Raw genomic sequence first — 15196 nt, 5'->3', positions numbered from 1 at the left:
TTTTTTAAAAAAGGAACGTGTTTGTGTTTGTTTATATTCGTTTGTTTATTCTAAACCAACAGCTCACGAATATAAATGAACATAACGTAATAAAGATAAACAAATATAAACAAACATAAATGAACTAACGCAAATGAATAAAAACAAAGACCAGCATAAATACACAAAATGAATAAGTATAAAATCATTAAGGTGGTGTTTGTTTTTTCACAAAAGATCTTACTGACCTCTTTTGTCTGCGCCTTGCAGACCACGCGTAGACGTTTAAGTTTGCAGACTGTTTGTTTTTCGAAAGACATTTCATTAAAAAACGTTTGCGCGCCTCTTCGCGCAAACTAACGCAAATGAATAAAAACAAAGACCAGCATAAATACACAAAATGAATAAGTATAAAATCATTAAGGTGGTGTTTGTTTTTTCACAAAAGATCTTATTGACCTCTTTTGTCTGCGCCTTGCAGACCACGCACAGACGTTTAAATTTGCAGACTGTTTATTTTTCGAAAGACATTTCATTAAAAAACGTTTGCGCGCCTCTTCGCGCAGACATGGAACACCCACTTTTAAATCTTTCAAACATCTTCTAAAATTATCATTCATTCTTTCTTCCGTCTTCCTCAGGTCCCTCAAAAATCTCTAAAACCCTAGCCCCTTTCATCCATCCCGTCACCCCTGCCCTCCACCTCCGGTGCGTCGCCGCCGCCACCTGCCTCCTCCACCTCCGGTGCGCCACCGCCTGCCTCTCCACCTCCGTTGCGCCGAACACCACCTGCATCATCCACCTCCGGCGACCTCCAGCCGCCGGTCCCCTACAGTCGGCGCTCACCTCCAGCCACCGTTCACCACCTGCATCCGCCGACCTATTGTCTATATCTATCAACAAGGTAAGCTTCTTGTCCAATGATAATTGATATCTTGATAATTGCTAGTTAAGAATTTTATTAAGTTTGATTTATTTATGTTTAGGTTTGATTTCAATTACTGTTTAGGGTTTCGTAAGGGAATGAATTGATCCAGATTGTTTCTATTGTTGTTGTTTATGATATATTATGATGTTAATAGTGGTCATTCTTAATTTGATTACTATGGGATTTTGTTGTTGTCAATAGGGGTGTAAACGAGCCGACCCGAGCCCAAGCTCGACTTGTTTAGTCGTTTTGACCTACAATAACTTGAGATCAGTTTGTTTCGAGCTCTTTTTCTAAAGAGACCTTGGCTTGTCACTTGTTTTCTAAGCTCGGGCTCAGCTCGAAATCGGCTCATTTAATATTTATTTTTTCATTATTATTTTGTTTATGCTCAATTTTTCTTTTTTTTATATGGCTTGTTAAGGCTTGACGAGTCTAAACGACCTTCCCATACAAGGCTCTAGTTCAAGCTCGATAACTAAACTAGCTTTATTTGATAATTCCTGTTATTATTATTATTACTATTTTATTTTATTTATTTTTTAAATGCGGCATGAGGTATGTGCCGGGGCCTCCATTTCGTGTATCACTTAACGAAGATCTTGCTCGTTATATTTTACCTCATAGTCCTACAAACCAGGTAAAGGTATTTTAGTTATGGTCAAAATGGGTTTGGGTAAAACTGGTCAAATCTTTTTTTGTTTTAAATTATCTATCTTGATACTTTCAGAGAATGATTTTTGAGCCATCAAATGAAATGCATATGAAGCAAGAGCCCGGGTTTTAACCAAGACATTTACAAGTATGACTGCAAAGTACAGAATTAAACTAGATGTAAATCCAATATGTGTGTATTGTGCAAGATGAAATTGTTGAGCAGTTAATACAAAGTACCGAACAAATTATTTAAAGAAAAATGTTATTGTGGTTTTATAAATATTATTTCAGTGTTGTTTGACTATTATTTAAATTTCGATGTTGAATGACTTTTTTATTTAAATTTCAGCTTATTTAAAAATTTATGTTTTATTTTAGCAGTCTGCAGACGTTAAAAACAAACAGTCTTCTTCTTGCAGACTGCAGAGGTTTGGTCCACCTCGTCTGCTATAGATGCCTGCAGATGTGGTCCGCAGACTGCAGACATTTTACCTCTGAAAAACAAACAACACCTAAGTACATGACTCTTCAAGATAATATTTAATTATTTTATGGTAATATGTAAATAAACATAAACGAACATAAATAATAAACGGACATAAATGAACATAAATGAACGTTCACGAACATAAATAAATGAAACATGCGTTCATGTTCATTCATTTATTAAATAAACAAACATTAACAAACAATGCACCAACCAAACGTTTGGTTCATTTACGTGCCTAAATCGAATAAATTTTTTTCGTGAACTCCATTTTAGGAAAAAACATGATATTAGAAATGGGCATCTTTGGCACATGGCCAAATTACACGCTATTATTCACTCTACACTACAGCTTGCCAACTATCTTCTTCTGCTTGATTCTACTTCATACTTCTTTCTTCCTCTTGTTCTCCGATTGGTGTAACGAGTGAGTGAATAAAACAGACACGCATCCAGATCTCTAATCTTCAACTTCTTCTAATCTCTTCTTTCTGCTGTGCTGAGATTCATTACAATGTCAGATGAACCTTCACTCACTCGCTGGTCCTTTCAGGTAGCCTTACCTATTTCCTTTTCTCATTATTATACTTGATGTTAGTGAAATTAAGTCAAATCGGATGCAATCGGTAGCATGTGCATGTTAATTTTAGCTTCGATTTTGTAGAATCGGAAACTGTTGTACGGTTAGGGTTTAGAATTGAGAAGTTGTTCAGATTCGTATTCCGTTTTGTGATTATTACTTGATGCTAGTGAAATTTAAGTCGAATCGGATGCAATTGGTACTATGAACATGCTAATTTTAGCTTCGATTTTGTGGAATCGGAAACTATTGTACGGTTAGGGTTTATAACTGAGATGTTATTTGAATTCGTATTTCGTTTTGTGAAATTTAGTCAAATCGGATGCAATCGGTAGTATGAACATGCTAATTTAGCTGCGAATTTGTAGAATCAGAAACTATTCTACGGTTAGGGTTTAGAACTGAGAAGTGAATTAAATTTCGTATTTCTTTGTGAATTTTAGTCAAATCAGATGCAATCGGTAGAGTATGAAGTTGTGAACATGTGAATGTTAGTTGCTTGGTGTGAATTTACGGAATCGGAATCGTTTTTGTGTAGAAATGAGAATTTTGTGCGGTTAGGGTTTAGAACTGAACTTATTTGATTTGAATTATGTGTTTTGCAGCTTAGCTTAATTGATTTGATTTTTTTAGAAACAGTTTGAAGCTGATTAATGATAATGTGATTATGTTACTGTAATTGTGTTTCTTCTACATCTAGGATTTTAAGATGTTTTATGATATTAAGTTTGGGAGGAAAAGGGAAGTCACTCCAAAAGATGCTAGTGCAAATGGTCAACAGACTGCCGCTCAGCCTTCAAGCAATGGGAACTCGTCAAATGGAAATGGACACCCGAACAATACATCTGAGTTATCAATATATGAACAGTATAGACAGGTACTATTGATCTTTATCACTCTAATATAGCAAACTAAAAACAAGTCTTACTTTGATTACAGCATATGCATTGTTTCATGTTTGTATTAATATTTTGTTTTATTCAGGCAAGAGAGAATTCAACATCCAATGGAGTTGCATTGTCAGATGCTGAGAAACCGTATGCTTTCTTTTCTAATTCTTGCTAGTTGGTTTTTCTTGGTAACTTGTTAAATTTGTTTGAGTTTTGGTTATTCTAGGGTTGGATCCATTTGTAAGTTTTTAAGGTAAAATGGTCAATGGTCATGCAAATATGCAATGCACCAATTTAATAATGTATAGCTTCATTCAACTCATGTTCTATGTTAGTTAAATATGCAAACTTGCTACTAAAACTTTTATATTTTTAGGACATAAAAATGTGAATTAGAAGCTTAAAGGGTATAATTGTACCCGCATATATGGATTATGGTTTGTAGAATGTAGATGTGGAGTATTGTGGCTTGCAGGGCTGGTCCAAGGGTGATCCAAGTGAAGCAAGGGATTTGGGCCCCCATTTTTTTAGAGCCATACTTTAAAAAAATGTTTTTTGTGTCTAATTTGGGCTTGAAGAGGATGAGAATTCAGGAGCTGAGAAGAAATTTAGGTCTAGGAACTTGGAAATTTTGGAATTGAGATGAACATAGAGAATTGAAGTCCGAGATGCATTACTCATTCGTTATAGAATATTAGATCTATGAACTTGGGAGTTCAGGAACTGAGAAGATCACAGAGAAATCAAGCATCCCACTCTTCTACAGTGCTAGCTGACATTGAACTATGAAACGTCGGGAGGGTTTTGTTCTGATCTGGTTTAGTGTCTGTCTTCTCACTCTTCACTTGATGAAATCCTCTTTGATTAGTAAGGATTTTTGATAAGTGAAGCTATGAAGTGTCTGAAGACTGGGTTTGAGCAAAGGTTTCACTACGCTTTATTGTTTGGTTGACTAGCACTCTAGCATAGGGACACTAGATTTTGCTTTGTCATTCTCGGTTCCTGAATACCCAAGTCCTAGACTTAGTTTCCTGTGACTAATGAGTGATTAATGATGAAATGTTTCGAAACATTTTTTAAACCATGTGACATGGAGGGAGTGCAAATTTTCATTTGTATAAAAATATTAACAAATTTGACCCATTATATGATGAAATAACATATACCAAAGCAAAAAGTACACTGTGACGCACCAATTAAAGTACAAACCTTATGTTGATTAAGTTTAACTTTTTTATTTAATTATTTTTTCAGGAAAATATCTCTGCTTCCACCTTTTGAATCAGCAGAAATGCGAACATTGGCTGAGAGTTTAAGTAGGTATTGGCTCAGATTTTCAAGCTCTTTTTTTTAATATCTTCGTTACTTAGCATACTCGCTCTAAATATACATTAATTACCTTATAAATACTGCATATGTAGGGATATTATTCGTGGTAGTCCTGATGTGAAGTGGGAGAGCATAAAGGGGTTAGAAAATGCAAAACGCCTGCTTAAAGAAGCAGTTGTTCTGCCAATAAAATATCCCAAGTAAGTATAATACTTATGCTAATCATTAAAGTATTAAACACATCACAGTTCTTCGCAAGCAAGAGGGTAAAAATGTAAAATACTTGTCGAATTGCTCTTGGTCCATATATAGGTACTTCACCGGGCTTTTATCCCCATGGAAAGGCATTCTCTTGTTTGGCCCTCCAGGAACCGGAAAGGTTTCAAGCTTCTTATTTTTTACCTTTTTCTCATTATTTGTTTAAGCGTTTTGACTCTTTTATAACTTATCCTGCTTCGGAAAATTTAATACGATGTTTTTTTCTACTTTCTTTTTCTTTGAGCTGAAAATAAGGGGTTTGGATTGGTTTTGGGTTCAAATTGAACCAAAAAAACGAAAATTTGTTTTTGTGTTTCTGAAAATGGTTTGGTTTCTGTTCTTTTGGTTTCTGGTTTTTGAAATGGGTTCAGTGTGGTATTAGTTGTTTTGGTTTTACCACAAAATTTTGGGCTGAAAATAGAAGTGTAATGAATTTAGGCCTGAAACTTTGGCTTAAACTTTTTTGTTAATCAATGATTAATTGATTATTACGCATCTAGAACTTAAATTTTTGGCCTAAACCATTTTTTAACTTCTTATAAATGACTTGAAATAGGTTTTTTCGGTTTGGTTTGGTTGGGTTCCAGTCAGTTCAGTTTTTGTTTTTGGTTCATAACCAAACCGAAACAAACAAAAAACTCGTTTTTTAACCAAAAACCTAACTGTCCGTGTTTTTGGGTTCGGTTATATAGGCTCGATTATGATTCAGTTATATCGGTTTCAGACACGCCCCTACTGAAAATATTGTTTGATTCTGCAGACCATGCTTGCAAAAGCTGTTGCAACCGAGTGCAATACTACATTTTTCAACATTTCAGCGTCATCCATTGTCAGCAAATGGCGTGGTATGTCACTGTTTACTGTTACTGCAAGTTCTAAATTCAGAAACATCAAATTATGGGTAGCGGATATCCTTATATATATGTGTCTGTGTGTATATTAATAATAGGTGACTCTGAGAAGTTGGTGAAAGTGTTGTTTGAGCTTGCAAGACATCATGCACCGTCAACTATATTTCTGGATGAAATTGATGCGATTATTAGTCAACGTGGTGAATCAAGAAGTGAACATGAATCAAGTAGACGTCTCAAAACAGAGTTACTAATTATTTGATTTCACCAACTTACTGTCTTTGAATATTCATTTAGTACATATTAATTTAGGGGTGTAAATGAGCTGAGCCTGAGCTTGAGTAGGCTAAAGCTTGACTCATGTAACTTATGAGAGCTTGAGTTTAGCTCGTGAGTAGAGTTTCAAGCTCGGGCTCCGCTCATTAATTATTTATAAAGTAATTTATTTACATATATAATTATTTTTATTTTTTTAAAATTTTAATTATAATATTTATATATAATAAATTATTTTATTATTTTTATCATAATTATATATCTAATAATTATTATATAAATATATATTTAGTACATCAAATGAAAGTTACATCAACAATAGGCTCGTTTAGGCTCACGAGTCAGCTCGAGCTTTATAAGTGAAGCTTGGGTTCGGCCCGGGCTCGTTTATTGAACACACTTATTTTTAGGCTCGAGCTTGCTTAAGCTTGGATCGATTCGAGTTTTTAGCGAGTCACTCTCGAGTAGTCCACAAACGACTTGGCTTGTATACACCCTTCATATTATGAACTAACACACAATCATTCGCACTTGTGATTGCAGATGGATGGTCTGACAAAAACAGACGAGCTCGTGTTTGTATTGGCGGCTACAAACCTCCCTTGGGAACTTGATGCTGCCATGCTCAGGCGTCTTGAGAAGAGAGTATCCTACTCTTAAAACAGTTAAACTACATCGTTTTTATATTTTGTTAATCTTTTGAATATGTAAAAGTGGCCCACAGGTCAAGGTTGGTTCGGGTAAAAAATGGATACTTCTTTAATGTGTCAGGTCAAAATGGTTGTTTCTTAACTGGTTCGGGTAAAAATGGATGATTCTTTAATGAGTCAAGTCAAAATGGATAATTCTGTACGGGTCGGGCCAAAATGGATAATTCTGTAACGAGTCGGGTCAAAATGGATAATTCTTTAACAGGTCCGGTTGACTGAAGTCTGGATCGTATGTTATTTAGTGATTCTTTAACTACTATTCAAGATTCTTGTACCTCTACCGGAGCCCGAAGCAAGGAAGCAATGTTTGAGGAATTATTGCCTTCAGCACCGGACGAAGAGACACTACCTTATGATTTGCTGGTGGAGAAGACGGAAGGTTATTTGGGTTCTGATATACGATTGTTATGCAAAGAGGCTGCCATGCAACCTCTGAGACGCGTTATGGCAATTCTTGAACAAGATATCTTGCCTGATGATGGTATGTTGCGTTTTATCACATTTTGCACCTTCTTTTCCCCATTTTGGTAAACTTATATAAAATTTTACTGTCCTATACTCTAAAGGTGGCAAAATGACCGGGTTGGGTAACGTATAACTTTATAGTAAGTGGTGAAATGGGTTGGGTCAAAAGGTATAACTATTTAGCAAGTGAGGAAACAGATTAGGCCAAAACGTGTAACTTTTTTGCTATTGGTGAAACGGGCCGGGCCAAAACGTGTAGCATTTTAGTAATGGTGAAATGAGCTGGGTCAAATGTGTAACTTCATTGTAAATAGTTAAACGGGTCAGGTCAAAACGTTTGGGCCAGGTCAAAACATGCAACTTTACAGTAAGTGGTGAAATGGGCCTGGTCATAACGTGTAATATTACGGTAAGTGGTGAAAGTTGCCGAGTCAAAACATGTACCTTTACACCAAGTGGTGAAATGGTCCAGGTCAAAGATGTAACTTTATATTAAGTGGTGAAATGGGCTATGTTAAACATGCTGCTTTTTAGCAAGTGGTGAAATACGTTGGGTCAAAACGTGAAACTTTTTTAGCAAGTGCTGAAATGGGCCGGGCCAGAACGTGTAACTTTATAACAAGTGGTAAAACGGGGTCTGTCAAACGTGACCCTTTTTAGTAAATGGTGAAATGGGTTGGGTCAGGCTACCCTGCAAATACCATTATTTCTGTATTCATCTGGATAACTTATTTGCAGAGCTGCCGAAGGTTGGACCAATCAAGCACGAAGACATTCAAATGGCGATAAAGAACACAAGGCCTTCTGCACATCTGCACGCACCTCGTTATGAAAAGTTTAACTCTGATTATGGCAGTCAGATACTTCAGTGATGGAACAAGATTTGTTAAATTCGTTGCAACTGTTGCTAGTTACTCCATTGTATTCTTTTTTCCTATCGTACTGTGCTATGCATTTCATTGGAACACTAGTGACTTGTTCTCATTTGATTTTGCTCTTAAAAAATAAATAAATACGTTATTTGGCATCTTGTATGCGCGAAGGTTGCAATTTATGGGCCGCGTGTCCAAGACAAAATTGCATGATCTTTTCCTGCATGGTATTATTAATACGATTGGTGTATTCTGCATTGACCATGTTCTTTAAGGTGCTGTTTGGTTGGTAGTTTGCTTTGTATTCTGCATTGACCATGTTCTTTAAGGTGCCGTTTGGTTTGCCGAGGCACAAAAGCCTTTATGAACGTGATGTGCTGTTTATTTATATAACTTAACATTACCGACCTGAAATTTAACTTTAACTACTATTAAACTATTATTGTTATTAATATGATTTAATATATATATATATATAAACTACTTGTATTTAAAATAAAACCTAAAAGGCTTTGTTGTACAACATTTTCACAAAAGCTTCCAAGTACACAAAGCGGTTCCACTTCCTCATGCGGTTAGTCTCAAACGTGCTTATTGTAATTGTACACCATGCTCACCTAGTAAGAAACAATGCACAGTGCCCGATCATATAAAGGAATGACACCACATATGAGATTACACTAATATTGGAAATAGTTATATTTTAGGTCTTCTAACTAACAGTTGTGCCCTGATTGTATTACACTAAGCCCATCAAGTCAACTACTCAATTAAACATGTAAATCCATCCGCGATCAAGCTATTTACACCCCGCTACACCCATTAATCATGACAGTCATTACAACCCATTTAACTAGCTAACATTTCAGTTATTCAGTATATCATGTCTAGATAATATGTAGGTTTCAACCTTACCCTATTTTAGCCCATTATCCAGCCCGGCCCCTCTTGAAACCTTTGAAACCGTAAACATTCATATAAAATGAACCATCGTCCATAAAAAAACCAAGGCAAAAATATGGTCCAAAAGAGACAGCATTCCTCAACATTAACATCAAGGGCTACATTATACATCATAATTCATAACCAAACCCATTTTCAGTTCAAACGAAAAAGAACCACAAGCCTATTTGTAACTCTTCATAGGATCCGCTACCTTGCCAGTCCTAGCATCGGTCCATGCTTTTGCAATCGTCTTCTTCATTTCATCATCACCTTCCTCGTACATATTCTGCACAGCCACCATTCACTTATTTTCGTCCACCATATATACGCAACAGAAAACCCGGGGTACCAAATTGGGAAGGTCATGTTGGGTTCATCCATTTTGATACCTTTTTATTAAAGGAATCATTTCAGTCTGAACCCTTTATGACCTAATCCAACTTGACACTTCTTTAAAATGGTCTGTTTTATCCTGAACTCATTTGACCCGTTCCGGCACGTTTTGCCAGGCTTGCTTATATATGATTACAAAACTTAAATGCAATCAGCTAAAGTTTTTAAATTTTACTCAAGAGATTTTATACAAATACAATAAAGACACAAATCCAATTTGACCGGGTTTATTAAAAGCTAAGTCTTTCAAACGATTAGGTAAGGTTGTAAACGAGCCAAGCCGCTCGTGAATTACCCAAGCTCGGGCTTGCTAAAAGCTTAAGCCTAAAACAAGCTTGAGTTGGCTAACAAGACTAATCGAGCTATTGTCTATATAATCTTTATTTAACAATTAAATATACAACAATTATTATATATGATAAAATTAACTAATAATCATAAAATAACTAATAATGATATAAATAACTAATAATATATTATGTTATATATAAAAATCATTATAAATGCATATAAAATTGATATATAATAAACGAGCGGAGCTCGAGCATAGAAGTAAAACTCAAAACAAGCCAACCTCTAGCCCAGTCGAGCTCACACTCGGCTCGTTTCATTTACTCCCCCCTACCAACAAAACTTAGTTAAATACAATTACAAAACTTACATGAAATCATTTACAATATATTTTTAAAAAATATGTTAATCAGGCATCATGTGGTGGCGTTGATAGCCGAAAGACAAGGGTGCATGCACCAATCGGTTGGTGTGCCGATTTTTGAGTGTTATGTGCCTTATGTCCAAGGCTTGATGCAAAACTACTATCGAGCCGAGGGTCTCACTAGAATCAGCCTCTCTATTCCTACGAGGTAGAGGTAAGGCTGTCTACATCTTACCCTCCTCAAACCCTACCATAGCTTTGCTATTGGTGGGATTTACAGAGTACGATGATGATATTTTTTAGGTCTTACACAACAATAATACAACTCCATTTTGACCCCATTTATAAACCAGCTTTTTGACCCATTAAAGATTAAACCACAACAAAAATAAGCCACGCATACCTTCATTAAATCCATAATTCCAGCCATTGGGTCACGCTCCTTGTCAAGACTCGGCTTAATCTAATAATTAGAACCAAAGAGCGGGCACGCTATATCAATAACTATTGAAGATAATAATTCATTATTTGAGCAGAACAAGTAGATAGTTAGTTACCTTATCCTCCTTAAAGTGCAGATCCAACCAGTTACCCTTTGAAGCCTTAACCAATGTGATGATGACTTTTGTGGGTTTAACTAACACTTTACACTTCTTGGGTACGATCTCCTTGTTTAGCTTCGGGATGGCACATCTGTAGTCTTTCCCTTGGACATCATGAAATTTCACATCAACGGACATGGGGTTGAAGTCGGTTTGAATCTTTTCTTGGTCAACTCCCTCAAGAAAAACATATATCTGAAACAGTCATGAAATCAAACATATTAATTAAGGTTTAAAGTTATACACAGGTGGTGGTGGCAATACGGGCCAATTGGGTAATGGGCAATGAGTTTCGATCGAAAAAGATTTAGGTCAGGTAGGTAAACTTATGGGTGTAAACAAGCCAAGCCGCTCGTAAGCTACTCGAGATTGGCTCATTTAAAGCTCGAATCAAGCCGAGCTTAACGAACTCGAGCCTAAACATATAAACAAGCCTGAGCTCATGCTGGCTTGTGAGCCTAAACGAGTTTACAAACTTTTGAACAAATTACACTTTTCATTTTTTACGTATATAGCAAATTTCACTTTTCGTCCTTAAACGAAATAACAGGAATCATCCTTTCCACCACGAACGTTAGTTTTTTTCTGTTAATCAGTCATGTGTCTTGCACATGAGGGCATTTTTGTCCTTTCAACTTTCTAGAGAGTAGGGACCATAATATTGTTCACTAATGCATTTCCAATAAATAATCAAATGCGTTAAATATGATTTCAAAAGGTTTAAGTGTTTTAACATTACAACAATATACTATCTTTTCTAATAAAATGATTTCCAGACTTTAGGTAACTTTCAACCCGTTTAATAAATTTTAAATTTATTTACAAGAAGAGGTACCTAAAAAGGTAAGTAACGCCACACTGCCTGAATGAAGCATTCATTCATATTCATAAAAGAGCATGAAAACGATGAGGAGTAAAAATGGTCTTTCATTTGAAAGATAACAAAAATAAAGAATATATAGTTAGTTATATAGTCACAAGACTCACCTTGACTTTGTCAGCATCTTGATCCCAACTAAAAGATCCAAGCGTAGTGTATTTCAATGCTGGTTCAGCAGCCACCTTAACATTTGCTTGAATTGGAACTGGAACTGGAACCGGAGTTGGAGTTGGTGCAACTGAAGCAGCAGCATTTACTTGCTGCATAAGTCAAAACAATCATCAAATATAAAAGACTTGACAATCTCAAAATTCTTCAGAATAAAAACAGTGTTGTGTTATGTTTAAGCATAGTTGCCAAAAGGGTGAGCCTAGGCGCTTAATAAGAGAGGCTCCATGCTATTATTTTATTTTCGGATGTTTAAATTAAATTCTCCCTCAAGTTCCTCACATTACGTGCTTCTAAAACTCTTAACATCATCAATCGTAAACCCTAACCGTACTTACATTAATTAATTAATTGACGAAATTTACAATTTCACACAAACAGTCATAATTATAGGTCACGTCATAATCATGAATCATACATACAAATAAGAGAATAATAGAAACGTGTGAACCTTCTGGAGGTTATGAATCTCGGAAGAAATGAGAGAAAGGACACGTGGCCTGGTGGCGATGGTTTGAAGGTGTCGGAGTTCTTCCAAATCAAGAGACAAGTCACTCGCCATTGTTACAGCTAATTAGCAACAAAATCAATTAAAATGATTAGTGCGAGTGAGAGAAACAACAACGATGATGAAGACGCAGGAGGTTTAGAAATAAGCTTGTTCCTTCCAGAATGATCCTCACAATAATACCATTTGGGCTTCAGGCCCATCTCTTTTTATTTATCAATTTACTCGGCTCTGGGCATCAAACCGGGTCTAAATATTCTCTCAAAAATCCATACCGCGTTGCTTCGGGTCGTGTATTTTAACATCGGGTATTTAAATACCTTATTTTTCGGATGTTAAAAAAAAACTTATTTTCTGGTTTTTTTTTTGAATATCATATTTCCATATATTGAAAAAACCTGTTGGGTGTTTTTCAGGTATAGATTGAGTTTTTTAAAGGGTTGCACTTTTTAGGGTATTTTTTCCGGGTATTTTCAGGTATTTGAAAAACTCGGTTCCGGGTATGGAATCGGTTCCAGTTTCGGGTATTACCGGATACAAATCGGGTACGAGTTTTGATACTGAAATGCATACCATATCTGTATCCTACAGATATTGTCAGGTATTAAAAACCTGGGGTATAAAAAAACCCGGTTCTGGGTTTTTTAGGTCTCTCTATTTTCAGCAGATCCTCCATATTATTGTGAATGAGTTCTCTATATTGTATAAAGTTGTTGTGAGTGGGTGAGATAGAGAAACTTTTATTCATGAGTAAATTTAAAGAAACACTAATCATACTCTATAATTTTTAAATGTTTTTTCTAAATGTTTGTGAATTGATGAGATAGAAAATGTAATGACAAAAATATAAAAAAATATTATTTAATTGAAAAATAGAGAGAAATATGTGTTTTTTTTTATGTAATTATAAATATTTTATGCTTGAAAAGTGACGAATGTTACAGTACGGTACCGGTATCGGTATTTCGTGCAAACTTCGGAAAATACCGGTACTGTATCGGTACCGAAAACTCAAAACCTGGTACCGATTCGGTAGCGACGGAACCAAACGGTACCCGTACCAAAAACGCTCATCCCTGATTTGGATAAAGTGATAGAGTGATTTTAATATGAAGCCATCATCTCAAACGAGTATTTAGCGGTTTATGTTTTACCATAATGAAAGGATCATGAACCACACCTGCAGTGACGGGACCGCAGGGGTCTGGAGGGTCCTTTGACCCTCCGACGAGATAATTTCTTATAATATAGGTCTATAACTTTGCCACCCTATTTTAATTTGACCCATTCAAATTATTGTCGGCAGAGACAAAGCATTTGAGACGAGAAAATATAAGTGAGACCAATAGGCAAAATTTTCCGATCGTTGCCGGAAGTTGCGTGCTCATGACAACAGTTACAAAATAAACAATAGTTACAAAATAAAGATTAAGAAGATGACCTAGTGGCCATTGTTAGGCGTTCGACCTTTTTAAACTTAGTTGAGCCCGAGTTTTAACCGAAATATCCATTTGGCTAAAAGTAAAAATAAGATAATCTACATATCCAAGAGCACACGTTATTTAATATTTAATATATTTTTATAGTCAAACTTTATGAAGGACTCTTAATCATTTATTTTATTCTTAATTTATTTCACTAGTATTGTGACCCCTGCAATGCGGCGGGGTAAATCATGTAAAAGAACATATTGATAGAAAACAAAACAATACAGTTTTAGCGACATAACGCCCCAAGCGTCAGATTAATCAACAATCAAACATATTTTGACACAAACGTTATATGCTACGCCCTTACGTAAGTTTTTTTTTAGCACTACTTTTCAGTTATCATTTTACAAAAGGTTGTACTATGTTGCAACAGAGTCGTTCAATCGTACCAAAAGCAGCCTTGAAAACGTTAAATAGTGTATACGTTAATACGCGTTAAGCTCAGTAACTCGTACATTAAGTGTAAAAAGATCTCCATTCGATTGCTAGTTATTATGTTTTTTCTTATTATAAAAACAAAACTTTTATCTAGTTGTTTAATAAACTAAAGAAAAAATATTTATTTTTAACATAAAACGAAAACCTCGACCTCTATGCTTTGTCTCTCTTTTTAGCAACGGTGAGGGTACTCTTTGATTCACAAATTTAAAAGAATAATAATATCAAAATGGCTGCTGAACCAATATCAAAGAAAGACATGTTAGTGTCTTACAGTTATTTAACTGAATACATGAAGTCATTAAGTCAAATCAAAAGATAATCAACACGTTTAACCACCTTTCTATTAAAATAATATTAAAGTTGCGAATAGTATATTTATGTGAGAACTATCACTTGAAAATTAATACATATATAATTTAATGTAAAAATATTAAAATTTTTGTATTATTTTATTTTAAGTTAAATTGTTTATTTTATCCAGTTCAATATTTTTTAACTTTTTGAGTTTTTATATCCAAATAACATTTTTTAAGAATACCATTATAATTTTTTTCTAAATTACAATTATAATTTTTTAAATACCATTATAAATTGTTTTAAATATTGTTATAAATCTTTAAATATTATAATTCTCTATTTAATATTAAAATAAGTTGATAATTATACTTATGATGTAGTGCGCTGATTATTTTAAAAATAGCCGATTAAATTATAAATATATTTATAAAACAAATTTTAAAAATTGAACCTTCCACTTAATATTTCCACATTCCATCACTGAACGGGTATACCTGAAACCCACAGGTTTACCCAATATACGATGAACAATTAT

General features: G+C 34.9%; 1 protein-coding gene and 1 pseudogene across 2 annotated transcripts; one reads left to right on the top strand and one right to left on the bottom strand.

The window, feature by feature from the left end:
• Positions 1-2565: 2565 nt before the first annotated feature.
• LOC143632446 (uncharacterized) lies at positions 2566-8337 on the top strand (annotated as a pseudogene). Its single transcript, XR_013153517.1, has 11 exons — positions 2566-2604; positions 3332-3508; positions 3616-3668; positions 4776-4841; positions 4943-5050; positions 5163-5229; positions 5869-5953; positions 6058-6215; positions 6776-6880; positions 7211-7426; positions 8149-8337. The product of XR_013153517.1 is annotated as an uncharacterized LOC143632446 (transcript).
• An 893-nt stretch (positions 8338-9230) lies between these two features.
• On the bottom strand, positions 9231-12487 carry LOC143632488 (uncharacterized). The gene is made up of 5 exons (XM_077100998.1): positions 12377-12487; positions 11865-12017; positions 10833-11072; positions 10679-10738; positions 9231-9513 (listed from the first exon to the last, which is right to left on the bottom strand). The coding sequence occupies exons 1-5, from the start codon at positions 12485-12487 to the stop codon at positions 9409-9411; spliced, it is 669 nt and encodes a 222-aa protein (XP_076957113.1). The 3' UTR covers positions 9231-9408.
• Between the last annotated feature and the right edge of the window lie 2709 nt (positions 12488-15196).

Source organism: Bidens hawaiensis, unplaced genomic scaffold (genome assembly GCF_021521415.1).
Source record: "Bidens hawaiensis isolate Kalapana, Puna unplaced genomic scaffold, B.hawaiensis_p1.1 tig00006390_1, whole genome shotgun sequence".
NCBI lineage: Eukaryota > Viridiplantae > Streptophyta > Magnoliopsida > Asterales > Asteraceae > Bidens > Bidens hawaiensis.
This window is presented reverse-complemented; position numbering and strand designations above follow the sequence as displayed.